The 13,509-nt window shown below is 44.9% G+C and overlaps 1 protein-coding gene across 1 annotated transcript in view; it reads left to right on the forward strand.

Moving 5' to 3' along the window:
- Nucleotides 1-13,509, forward strand: part of LOC121876110 — a 51,696-nt gene that overhangs the window by 18,772 nt on the left and 19,415 nt on the right. The window contains exon 2 of the mRNA XM_042381048.1: nucleotides 12,392-12,473. Within this exon, the coding sequence (XP_042236982.1) occupies nucleotides 12,392-12,473 (82 nt within the window). The remainder of the gene's footprint in view (nucleotides 1-12,391; nucleotides 12,474-13,509) is intronic.

The raw sequence follows: 13,509 nt of genomic DNA on the forward strand, positions 1-13,509 counted from the left end.
ATCAAAAATAGTTATAGACACAAAGTCTACCAACAAATCATTCCTCACTGACTGGGAAAAGTGTTGTCTTTGTCAATAGAATAAGAAGGAAGATCTTAAGTCTCCATATGCAAATCCTGCCAAAAAAGGAGTTGACGGTTACAAGAGCTTGGCAATGAATATTCCTCTTTTTTATTCAACCAATGCACTGCCAATCAAGCTTGACCCTGCAAGACCTGTTGAAGATGATGGGGTAGAAGAGACCTTGAGGAGAAACAAGGCACAATATCATGAGAGTTGCAAACTTCTGTTCAACAACACAAAGTTAAATAGAGCTCAGAAAAGGCGAACCTCTGCAGTTGCTACAGAGGAGAGCAGCAGTAGTAAGATACTACGAATGATCAGAGACCCCAAAGCAACAGAATGCTTTCTATGTGAGAAAGAAGCTTCGGGAGTTGACATAAGACATGCAATGACAATGAAACTTAATAAAAGATTGAATGATTGTGCAAAGACACTTAGCGATGGAAAACTCCTTGCCAAACTAAGTGCAGGAGATGTTGTGGCACAAGAACTGAAGTATTACTCTCGCTGCCTGGCAGACCTGTACAACCGAGAAAGAACACACCGAAATGCTCATGGGCAAGAAGAAGCACAAGAGTTTCATCCGAACAAGGACGCATACCCAACTGATTTCTCTGAACTGGTCACTTACATCACTCAGATGAAAGCTTCTAGTGAAGGTACTGAACCACCCATTTTCAGACTTGCTGATCTGGTCACACTCTACAGACAGAGACTTGAGCAGCTGGGCGTTGGATCGCGCGATGTTCATGCTACTCGACTGAAGGACCAGCTGCTTTTTCACATCCCCCAGCTGCAAGCTCATTGAAAGTTACTAGTGTCCCCCAAAGAATGCAGTGATGGCTAGGGAAACACTGTGTAACACTGAAGTCCGTTTATTATGGATGAGAGAAATACAAGTGGTGACTCGCGTGTGCCATGCACGGCTCACACAGTCAGACTGAAGCTGCCTTGCCATATGGCAGCCTCGGGGCAATGTTGCCACAAAACACGTGCAGTGTTGCCACGTGATTATATATATAAATGCTACTCGGCACAGTAGCTTATGTACAGGGTTGCTACTCGGCACAGTAGCTTAGATACATAACCTACATCTCCCTCCCCCCTCACGCTCATAGTCTTTGTCTTGAGCGGACTTCTTAGTCCTAAGTCGCTCCGAGCGTCGAGGTGCACTGTGGGGCGGATCCTCGTGAGATGTAGGGGACTCGTCCTCGGTCAGGGGGCCAGCAGCAGGGGGTGGGACTGGCCGGAGGAAGCGGCGGTTCCTCCACCAGACACGGCCGCTCGGCATCCTGACCTTGTAGTCCCGCGACCGGCGGACGCCCATCACTATGCCCACCTTGTCCCAACGTGTCGTCGTCGGGTCCTGGACGCGGACAAGGGCACCAATCTCCAGTGGCTGAAGAGGGCGGGCACGGTCGTCATACCGAGCCTTGGCGTCCTAGGCACGTGAAGCGGCGCGGCGGTCGCAGCTCTCGGCTCTGGTCTGCCACTCCTTCGCAAAGGCCTTGGCGTGTGCAGGAACGCAAGAGCGGAGAGGGTGACCATACAGGATCTGTGCAGGGGAGCGTCCTGTGTGGGTGGGAGTGGACGCGGGTTCTGGGCAGCTCTGTGTGGCAGTGCCAGGCGTGTCACTCGTTAACTCACGCACCCTGCTGGCGGTGTACCGAGCAGCTGGGATCTGCTCAGGAAAGTCTCTGGGCACCACGCCTAACTCCTTGCAGTGCTCCCACGACAACAAGGGTGTAGCGAGAGTAGGCCGCACGTCGATCCATCCGTGACATGACCTGTCGCCGCAGGTGATCTCTGCTTGAAAGGAGCCAACAGCGTCCGGCATCTGGGAACCGTCCGCATTGTGGTACAGCAGCTGCGGCGGTGGTCCCAGGTCACGTTTGGTGAGGCCCAGTTTCTGGAGGTGCTTCAGCCCAATCACCGTAGTATCGGCGCCGGTGTCCGGTATCACTTCGATGTGACCCGACACATCACCGTGTGTGACGGCGACGCGGATAGTAGGGGAAGGGGTAGCCCTGGGGCGTGTGGTCGAGTCCACCCTCCTGATGTGACTCCGCTGCTGCTTGGGGCTGCGTGGGCCATCTGGAGGGGGCTGCGTGCGAACCACCCAGAGGGAAGTGCGCTGCTTTCCTCCTCGTCTCGGGCTTTTGGGCTTCGGTTGGCGGCAGCACTTGTCGTAGTGTCCATAGCGACCACAGGCCTGACACTTGCGGCCTCGTGCAGGGCACCTGTCTGTGTTAGACCAGTGGCCCTTACGGTCACATTCACGACACAGTGCGTCGGCGGCCGGGCAAGTCTTGGGGCTGTGCTGCTTTCCACAGCTGCCACAGGAAGCACTAGGCGGAGGCGTGGAAGAACGTGTGGCAGCCTTCGCGTTGTTGGCCGCCTTCTTATCCTTCTTGTATTGTGAGATAGCTCTCACAGCAGGTGGGGCCCGTAAGGCAGAGGTGGCGGACTTGGTGGCCTCGTATGACCGACATTCAGTCACTACCACCTGGAGTGTGGAGGAAGCGTCCAGGGGGATGAGTCGCTGCATCAACTCTTCGTGCCTGACACCTGTCAAGATCCCGTGCTTGATCCAGGCTTCCTCACATTCCCGGCTGTGCGCCTTGCAGACGTCGATCTCCTCTGACAACTCTTCAAACGCACAAAAAAGTCGTCAAAGGATTCGTTCTCCGCCTGCTTGCAGCTGGTGAAGGCGTGGCGACGCAAAGCCTCGTTATTCCGACCTTTAACGTGCTCCTGTAAAAGGTCGAGCACATCTGTCACTGAAGATGTAGAATCGGGAGGCACTTGCAACGTGTGCTCCAAAACTCTCTGGGTCTCCAGCGACAAACACATCCGCAGTTGGATGAGCTTTTTGTTCGGAGGCATGCTGTCCAGGTCCACCATCGTGGAGTAATCTGTCCAACGCCGCCTCCACTCACGAAAAAGCTGAAACGTGACGTCTGGTGAGAGGGCGGGTGGGGGTTGAACAGATGCCTTGGGAGCTGTTTGTTTGGAGGCAAGAGTACCTGGAGGACGCTGGTGTGGTGGAGGAGGGAGGACATTGGCGCCTTCATGCGCGCTACCTGCGAGTGAGGGAGGGTGGGTTAGCGCCAGGGTCGCCAATAGTGCCTCAAAACGCAACTTTTCCTCCTCTCTTCGTGTCTCCTCCCTCTGAAGTTCCATCTCTCTGCGTCTCTCGTCCCGTTCATCCATCCACCTCAGAATTGTGGCAATGTCCGTCACAGGAGGTGGAGGATGAGAGTCTGCGCCCGGTGGAGGGGAAGGTGGTGGGGAGTCGTGTCTCCCATCTTGACGTTGTCCCTTCTTACCTCCCATCTTTGTGTGTGCGTGGACTGCACTGTTTAATATATAAAGTGGCGCCTCAACAGCTCGAACCACATATATATGACATAAACAGCGCAGAAATCACGCATATGGTCCACTGTTCTGTCCGTGAGTGAGTGCGTGCGTGTGTGTGTCTGAGAGAGCGGAGCGTGGTCCGGCAAGACCGTCAGTGTCCCCCGGATGTCGCACGAGAAGGGTGTACGCCTGCGTGCTCCGTGGGTACCACAAAAAACAGGCCAATGCTCAACTCTCAGCTCTAGACACACACTAATACACTGACACTAACACTGCCACCGTCACTAAAACGCACTGTGACGGAGCAACACTGCACATCGCGGCGAAACACAGCGCAACACAACACAACACACTATGAGTCGACGCGCATGACGCGCATCACCGGCAGACGTAACTGTCTCGGCATAGTTCACACACTTTGTAAGTCCACAGATCCTAGACACTGCGCCATGAAAGTTACTAGTGTTCCCTGAAGAATGCAGTGATGGGTTGGGAAACACCGTGTAACACTGAGTCCGTTTATTATGGATGAGAGAAATGCAAGTGGTGACTCGCGTGTGCCATGCACGGCTCACACAGTCAGACTGAAGCTGCCTTGCCATATGGCAGCCTCGGGGCAATGTTGCCACATAACACGTGCAGTGTTGCCACGTGATTATATATATAAATGATACTCGGCACAGTAGCTTATGTACAGGGTTGCTACTCGGCACAGTAGCTTAGATACATAACCTACACTCATCACCAAGGAAGAGATATCCTACTGGCCTTTGAGAAGGATGTTGGCTCAATCCTGGCACAAACAAGCAAATACAGTGACGCGATCCATCTGGCCAAGGTTGCTGGGATGATACAACGAGCCATGCTTTGGCACAAGTCACACGTCAGCAGTACATTTCATGAAGGATGCATTGAACAGCCTGTTCCACCATCACTGCTTCAATTTGTATGCATGATCGAACATGGTGCAGATATCAAATCCCAACTCTAGCATGGCGCATCGAAGTCTGACCTTGCTGTGTCACAGCTCTTACAGTACAAATGCTTTGCCAAATATAAGGTAGGAACACAAATCCACAGACACTCCAAGGACATGAGACACCTTTTGCTATCTACGTCGGCATGTCTGTGTTTGCTAAGACAAGAAAGAGGCAGCTCATCGACATGCTGCATGAAAATGGGGTCAGCATTTCATATTACAGAGTTCTACATTTATCAGCCCAGCTAGGAGAAGCAGTTGTATGCCAGTACGTGGAAGATGGAGTGGTGTGTCCACCAATCTTGAGGAAGCAGTTGTTTACGACTTCAGCAGTGGACAACATTGACCACAACCCCACTGCGACTACGGCCAAAACGTCCTTCCATGGGACCAGTGTGTCCATCTTCCAACATCCAAGCCCTGAGCAGGCTGGTGAGGAGCGTGAGCCACTCAGACGGAATGCCTACCAGGCTGGTGTCATCTGGGGCCAGGCAACAATCTCTAATCTAGAAACCAGCACTCCTGTCAACTGGGGATGGACGCAGAAGGGAGAGGCATGGCAGATACGTTGGACGACTCTTCCCCCGATTGAGGCATGCTGACAGGAGCTGACCAAATGTTCCTGTAAGAAAGACTGCAACCAGAGATGCAAATGCTTTCGCTCTGGACTTTCCTGCACAGCACTTTGCAGCTGCATATATGAACAGCAGTAAATGAACAAAGATGTACTGTCAGGAGAAGTCACAGGAACCAGTGTTAATAGTGAGTACTTTTTTTTAGTAAGTTCTTTTTTGTTATATTTTTTACTAAAAGTGTTATTTTATGCGGATAAAAATGTTACAATGTGCTTAAAACTATAAAAAATCATCTGAGCATGCTTGAAAACATACATATCAACACCAAGATCACTCAGATTGACCAACTTCATCAATTTCTATAAGAAAATTAACCTTTGAAGATCAATATGGCGGCCATCTTGAAAAATGGCCCCATCTTGGATTTTAATATGGCCAATCAGGCAGACTTGAGAATTACCATGCCAAATTTGGTGCTTGTATCACCATTTGCACGATTCTCTTGAAAAATGGCATTTAGCTGCCCCACTATGATTTATTTTAGTGGTGCGGCTAAGTGTAAATGTTTGAAGGAATTTGCAAATTGTGATACAAGAATGAAAATTGGCATGAAGATTCAATATGAGTTAATTATCAAATCGTTTTGATTGGGCTTTTAAAATTCCAAGATTGCGATCATTTTCCAAGATGGCCGTTAAATGTGGATGTCAGGTTTTCCTTTTTGGCATAAAAATTATTGTGTTCGTAAATTTAGATGATTTCAGGGTTGATTTCCATGTTTTTGAGTATGTGAAATCTGAATTTAGGAGTTGAAAACTCTGAAACGGGTAGTATTCAAAGGAAACATGCTTATAAAAAGTTTTATGTCAATCTACTACCAGGGCACACTGGTGACAACACTGATGTGAAACTCAGCATGGGGTTTAGTGTCAGCTAATTACGAAACTCATGCTAAGGATTAATATGTATACAAGTACTTAGTGTCCCAAATGTTACCTAATCCACAAATAAGGTTAGGTAGCCGCACCTGAATTGACAGGATATGCCAGCGCAGGAGAGCCGAGCCAAGGACAATGGTGTTAAAGGTATCTGGGTGGTGTACAGATCGCACGGGACATAAATGTTACTTGATGAATAATCAGGCTAGGTGTAGGGCAAACAATTGCTTGATCCTAGTTGTATCCCATACAGAAAAGTACATATGAACCAGAGTGGGAAGAGGATAAGCCCTCGGCTCTGTACCACAATGGTGATGAATATTGGTCCCAAAAGTAATCCTGAAAGGAAAACAAACTGGACCAAGTGCTGTCTATGTCAAGATGATAAGAAGAAAGAACTTAAATCTCCAAAGACTAACCCTACTAGAAGAGAGGAAGATGGCTACAGCAAATTAGCCAAGAGTATTCCTCTTTTCAACTCAATCAATGCCTTCCAATAAGGCTTGACATGGAAAGAATAGATCACCGTCACTTGATGATGGAGATGGTATTGCAGAGACATTGAGGAAAAATAATGCAAAATATCATGAGAGCTCCCAAAAGAGTAACTACCTCTGTAGTTGACAGTGATGAAGGTTGCAGAAGTAAAGTACAACCAAAGCCAAGAGACACAAAAACCACAACAGAATGTTTTTTGTGTGACAAGCAAACACCAGAGAGTGCTCTCAGACAAGCAATAACAATAAAACTCAATGACAGAATCAATAAATGTGCAAAGACACTCGATGACTAAAGACTCCTTGCTAAATTTAGTGCAGGAGATGTAGTGGCACAAGAGATGAAATATCACCGTGCTGGCTTAGCTGCACTGTACAATAGAGAAAGAGCTTGTTTTAGTGCAAAGGAATATGAGAAAAACATAAAGAAACCTTAACGAAAAAGATGCATATCCACTGACTTTCTCTGAATTGGTGAAACATCATCGAGACAAAAACTGCATGTGAAGGTTCTAATCGAAAATCTTTAGACTGGCAGACTTAGTCTTACTGTACAAGCAAGACTCGAACAACTTGGTGTCGAATCACCTTAAGTTCATTCTACTAGTGACCCGGTGTTTCTTAAACTGGGGGCCATGGCAGGCTAGTGTATGTAGTACAGGTATATGTTTGGAGACAATGTGGAACGCTGATTCAATTTTTTTTTGTTACTTTGCCTTGTTTGGGGAGAAATCTTTCTTTTTGTATGTGTTTTTTATTGTCATTGTGTGTAATCATAATACCCATACGGTACAGTTTTGATATTTACAAGTATGGTGCAGCAGCTAGTTTTTCATTTCCAACGGATTAGCTTAGATTGCACGATTCTACTGTAGTTCCTGTCAGCAGGGTGAAGGTCGCTGGACTGTCACTGATCTCACATGTTCGGTACAAGTCTGTGTGTCATCGCTTTACAAGTGATCAGACCGAAATGTTCTCAGTCTGGCTCAAGATATCATTAGGAAAATATGTGAGTGGACTGTATGTGTATGTTTTATGTATGTTTACATACAGTATGTATGTACTTAATGCATGTTTATGTGTTTGCCATTCCGATTATTGTCTCATTTTTGTTTTTTATTATTAGAATTTTTAGTCTTTATCTTTCGTCTGTTTCTGTCTGACATTCTTTTTTTTTTAAGAACTAGTCAACATTTAGAGAGAGAGAGAGAGAGAGAGAGAGAGAGAGAGAGAGAGAGAGAGAGAGATTAAAATATTTTTTGTTAAACCAAGAGATTCATGATTGTCTTATATTTCTGTTTTTTTATTATTTTAATTTTTAGTCTTTATCATTCGTCTGTTTCTGTCTGTTTGGCGTTTTTTTTTATATAATTTCTTTAGAATTGCGATGGCTACCAGTGGTGCTAAGAAGCGGAAGTACAATGATGACATTAACTACGGATTTACATCAATCCTCGCTGTTGGCATCGAGAAACCTCAGTGTGTGTTGTGTCTCAAAGTGCTGGCGAACGATTCCATGAGGCCCAGTAAGCTGAAGCATCATCTGACGACAATCTACCCCAGCATGCGGAGAGAGACCCCGATTTCTTCAAGCGCCATGAACGGAGTTTGGGAAAACCAGTGCCGGATTAACCATGAGGCACTTGAGGCACTAGCCTCAAGCCCCCCGACTCTAAGGGGCCCCAAATCCAAACATTCTCGAAGTTGAAGCGTATAAAACATGAACTCAGGCCCCTATTAAGCTTAATCCGGTCTGTTTTCCCGGAAAACAGAGATTGGGTAAGAGTGGTGCCTTCCAACAACAAACTTAAGTGTAGTTGAGGCATCATATGAGGATTCCACTGAAATAGCAAAGAAGAAGGCCCACACGATTGGTAAAGCTTTAATTAAGCCGTGTGCTTTGAAGATGGTCAAGCGGGTTTTTGGAGAGGCAAGTGAATGTAAGATTCAGCAGATTTCCTTGTCAGACGACACGGTGAAACGGATGTGAGCTCTTGTGCACAGCTACTCGTGTTTGTTAGGTATGTATTCTTGCGTGACATCAAGGACGAATATCTGTTCTGTACACAGCTTGAAACTACCACAACAGCTTTAGATGTGATGGAGAAGTTGACTTCTTTCTTCACAGCTAATGGGATCACCTGGGAAAATTTTTGTGGACTCTGTACTGATGGGGCTCCGGCGATGCTGGGATCGAAATCGGGGTTAAAGAAGCACGTCAAGGAAGTAGCTCCGAATGCCAAAGGGGTTCTTTGTATGATCCATCGTTTTGCACTGGCGTCGAAAACCCTCCCTGATGCCCTTTGCAAGATCCTGGAGGCAGTGCTAAAATGCGTCAACTTTGTGAAAGCAGGAGATTTGAACTCTCGCCTTTTCCAGAACCTCTGTAGAGGCATGGATTCAGAGCATGAAATCCTCCTCTTTCACTCCAAAGTGCGATGGCTCTCCATGGGTAATTTTGTGAATCGAGTGTTCGAACTTTGGGGAGAACTCAAGTTGTTCCTGGAAATGAAAGGGAAGGATGATCTACTAAGTCACTTCAACGAGGTGTTGTGGGAGCCACCTCTTGCGTACCTGGCAAACATATTTGGGCAGCTAAACAGGCTGAATCTCAAGCTACAAGGCAAGGAAAGAAATGCGTTTCACCACACGGATTGTATTCGTGCATTTCTTGACAAACTCCTGAACTGGCAAAGGAGAGTCAGTGCAGGAAATGTTGCCATGTTTGAGAATCTCTCAACTGTTCTTGACGATATTGAAGAGGATCATTTACTTGACCCATCGCTCAAAAATAAAATAATTCAGCACTTGAAATCCTTGGAAAGTAAGCTCAAAAGGTACTTCCCAGAATTCGAGGAGGAAGAAGGGAAATTGGTGAGGAATCCTTTCTCTGGCACTCTTGATATTGCTGCCATGCCCGACGATGTTCAGGACGAATTCCTTGATCTCAGGAACGATTCTGCTGCCAGAGACCTCTATGAAGAAAAATCTCTGACTGTATTCTGGTGCTCAATGTATCAGTCATATTCAAAAGTTAGTGAGATCGCACTTCGAGTCCTCTTGCCATTTTCTACTACTTATTTATGTGAATCTGGTTTCTCCACCCTTCTTCAAATGAAGAATAAAACCAAAACCGGTTACATGTGAACCCAGACATGAGATGTGCTTTATCAGTGACTCAATCTCGAATCGGTCCTCCATCCCATTGAACTGTAACAAAATATGCATTCTGTTTGATAATTGTAAACATTAAAATAAAGGAAGAGTACCAAAACAGTTTATTTTCATCATTATTTGTGAGGGGCTTGGTGAGATAACTGAAGGGGGGCCACGAGGATGTTGAGAGTTCCTCATGGGGGGAATGGAGTGAAAAGGTTTGAGAAATTCTATGAGAGTAACTTCTTTTAAGGACCAATTGGTTTCACATATTCCTCAACTGGAAGCTCACAATCAAGGAAGAGATGTTTTGCAAGCATTCCAAGAGGATGTAGGCTCCATCCTGGCTGAGGTTGGCAAATACAGTGAAGCTGTTCATTTGGCCAAGGCTGCAACAATAAATAATACGGTAGGATATGATCAAACACAAGTTAAGATTCCGAACCATACTTGATGATAGAAGTAATGAAGAGACTGTTCGTTCATCACTTCTCCAATTAATATGTATGATTGAACATGACGCAGACTGTTATCACCACGTGCCGGCCACAGGTTGATTGAAGAAACTGTTGACAACTCAGGATAGCTTATTAAACGAGATGGAGCTGGTAGCAGCTGTATGACTGCCTGAAGGACAGTCTATCGGCTTCTACCGTAGAGACAACATCTTAAACTTTCGTTCAACCAACATCTACCAGGAGGATATTATATTTGTTCTCTTAGATCAAACCCTAGTCCCTAAAACCGGAGTGTGATTGTGAACTATTAAATCCTCTAAGAACTCTAAATAACTTTAATAAGTGTATTTATGTACTGTATATTGATCATATTATACAAATTATCTCCTGATGTATCAGCAGCTGTAACATGTGAGTTATATTTAAGAGGTTAATAGGTTACGTACTGTATATTGATCGTGCTATTCATACTGTGTGTTCTGATATAACAGCATTTGTTAAATGTGAATTGTTCTTTAACAGGGTTTGACCGAATTATACTCATCGCGTCAACGACAAGGGTCTTATTCTCCTGCACAAACCAAAAATCGCTCCTATGAGCGGTTAAACAGACATTAAATCACAAATTCAGCCTGGAGCATCTAATTCAGTTCTTGCTATGGTACAGCTCTTGCAGTACAACTGTTTTGCTAAGTACAAGGAAGGAGCACAGTCTCACAGACACTCTAAGGATCGCGGGACCCCATTTTGCTGTGTATATTGCCTTGTCTGTGTTTGCAAAGCCAAGGAAAAGATTGCTTATTGACATGCATTTCCTATGATAGGATTCTAGAAATATCTGCCCAACTTGGTGATACTGTTGTTTCCCAGTATGTAGAAGATGGGGTTGTGTGCCCACCTGTTTTGAGAAAGCATCTGTTTACAACATCTGCAATAGACAACATTGATCATAACCCTACTGCAACTACAGCACACACATCTTTCCATGGTACCAGCATCTCTGTTTTCCAGCACCCAAACTTTGACGATCTTGGTGAGGAACGTGAGCCACTTCATGTAGGAACAGTTCCAGTGAAGAAATTTCCTGAACTTCCTGTCTCTTTCACCAGTGTTCCTCCAGCACACATAAAAAAAAATCCTTCACCGTCACCAAGCCAAACACAGCTATTACCAGATCTTTACTCTATAAGACAAATGGATGATGGATGAGTATACTTGGTTTGAGGAGGTTTCTCTGACCGAAGAAATAGACAATGCTGTTTCCATAACATGGACAGCCCATCATGTAACACAGAAGTAAGCATTACATCACCTTTACCCTTAATTAGAGACCAAGCTCATTCTGTTGCAACAATCAAACATGCTATGGATAAAATTAGAGACACTGACACCGGCCAAGTGATTTTTGCAAGAAAGACTGTGATGTAAATGTATCTGCTCCGGTCTCACTTGCACAGGTCTTGTGTGGATGCACAGGCCAGCAGCTGTAAATATGAAAAAAATTTTATACCAATATCTCCCAAGGATATGAACAAATTATAAACATGTTTCTCTTTGTTTAACTAAGAATCGCTTATACTTATTTTTATGAAAACATGTAAAAGTATGTACAGAACCGTTATTTTATGCATAAAAGACATATCTGAGGGTTCCTAAGCAGTCATAATCTGTTCCAGTATGCTTTAAGACAGAGGAATATACACCTTATGCTTATTGATTACCCAACAATAGTCATTATATGTGAAAAATGTTTTCGGCTCGGCAAATTTGGTGGCCATCTTGGAAAATGACCGCCATCTTGGAATTTTGAATTTCCAATCGGATGGATTTGATAAGTAATCCATATTGAATGTTCATACCAAATTTCATGCTTGTATGATCATTTGTATGATTGTACATGTTATCTGCTCCTCTGTTTAGCTCATGGCCGTGCACTGTCTGTGATTGGTTGTAGCATTGTTTGTGGGTCTAATAATGGATTCTGGATTTTTACAGTGCCTTATAGATGAAAGCAGTGAACGTCAATCAACCAGATTTGGCTTAATCATAGTAGTGTAGGTTTGGACACTCATTTGCCGCAAGTGGGACTTTTTTTGTTTTGTCGATTGTAAATTTAAAACCAGGGTTCCAAAAGTGTCCGAACAGTGCAACATAAGAGTGACGCAGCAATAGAAGGAATTTATCCGTCAACAGAGAATAACAAAGGTAAAGGTTAAAGTACTTCCACTTCCTCCAGTGGGACTTGGTACTGATGCTTATACCTTCTCGCTCACTATGTAGATCATACAGGTGTATTTAATTATGATAGATACTGTCTGTTTCCTACAGGTGTGGTCATGTGTGAAGTATGATCTTCTTCTTACAGGTGTGTTCATCTATACAGAGCGTGGTGGGTGGTTGTCTGGCCGATCTTGTGGGTAGCAGGTTTGGAGGACGAAAACTCACTGGTACGTTGATCACTGTTACAATCACACTGATGCTGTTAAGTCAGGTGTATGACTTGGCAGTTGTGAGAAGTTCCTGGCGGGAGTGGAAAGTCCCTGGTAGTTGTGTGAAGGACGATGAAATGAATCACTGCTAACGTGACGTCACTGTCATGTAACAGATGTAATGCATGATGTAGTCGATGGATGCTTGAGAAAAAGTGCGCTCATATGTTTGTTTGTATGTGTGTGATGTGTGTGCACAATATATTTAGTGTAAGATAGGCACTAGGGCTCGGCAGTGGCTTCTACGCATGTGACAAAGGTAAGGAACACGGATGTTAAGATTAGCCAGGATAAATTATTTCCCGTAATAAACTAACCTATCAGATCAAAACACCAAAAGAAACGGTAAGGTTTTATTCGACCGAGAAATACTTCCCCTAACCCAGTCTAAAACACTGTTTTTATTTAATTTTTTATTTTTTTACGGGGAATAGCCCGTAAAAAAAAAAATATATATATTTTAATCTACACCACAAAGATGCAGGAAAACCAGCTTTTTGAAGTGAAACAGATTGCAAGAGTATGGAAACACAGAAGAAGGCAGAGCATTCCAGAGTTTGGCTGTGTGAGGAAAGAAGGATGTAGTATAACGGGTAATTCTAGTGTGACCGACAGCCGCAGAGAAACTGTGGGCACCGCGCGCAAGGCTAGTGTAACGAGCCCACGGCCTTTCCGGCGGTACACAGGATAACTAATCCACCGAACATTGCCCGTTAAAGTACCTGTAAAAGAGAGAGAGTAAAGCAACATTGAGGGGAAAAGAAAGGGAAGAAAGATTATCAACTAAAGGAGGAGAGTTAATAAGACGAAATGCCTTTGATTCCACCCTATCTAACAGTTGGACAGAAGAAGAGCCACCCAAGATATGAGAGCAGTACTCCAAGTTAGGACAAATGAATCCCTTATAAACTTGAAGCAACTGCTCAAGAGTGAAGTAGCTACAGCATCTGTACAGCATCCCCAGCTTTCGGGAGGCAGCATTAACAATGTTGTG

The sequence above is a fragment of the Homarus americanus genome, unplaced genomic scaffold (genome assembly GCF_018991925.1).
Source record: "Homarus americanus isolate GMGI-L3 unplaced genomic scaffold, GMGI_Hamer_2.0 scaffold34921, whole genome shotgun sequence".
Lineage (NCBI taxonomy): Eukaryota > Metazoa > Arthropoda > Malacostraca > Decapoda > Nephropidae > Homarus > Homarus americanus.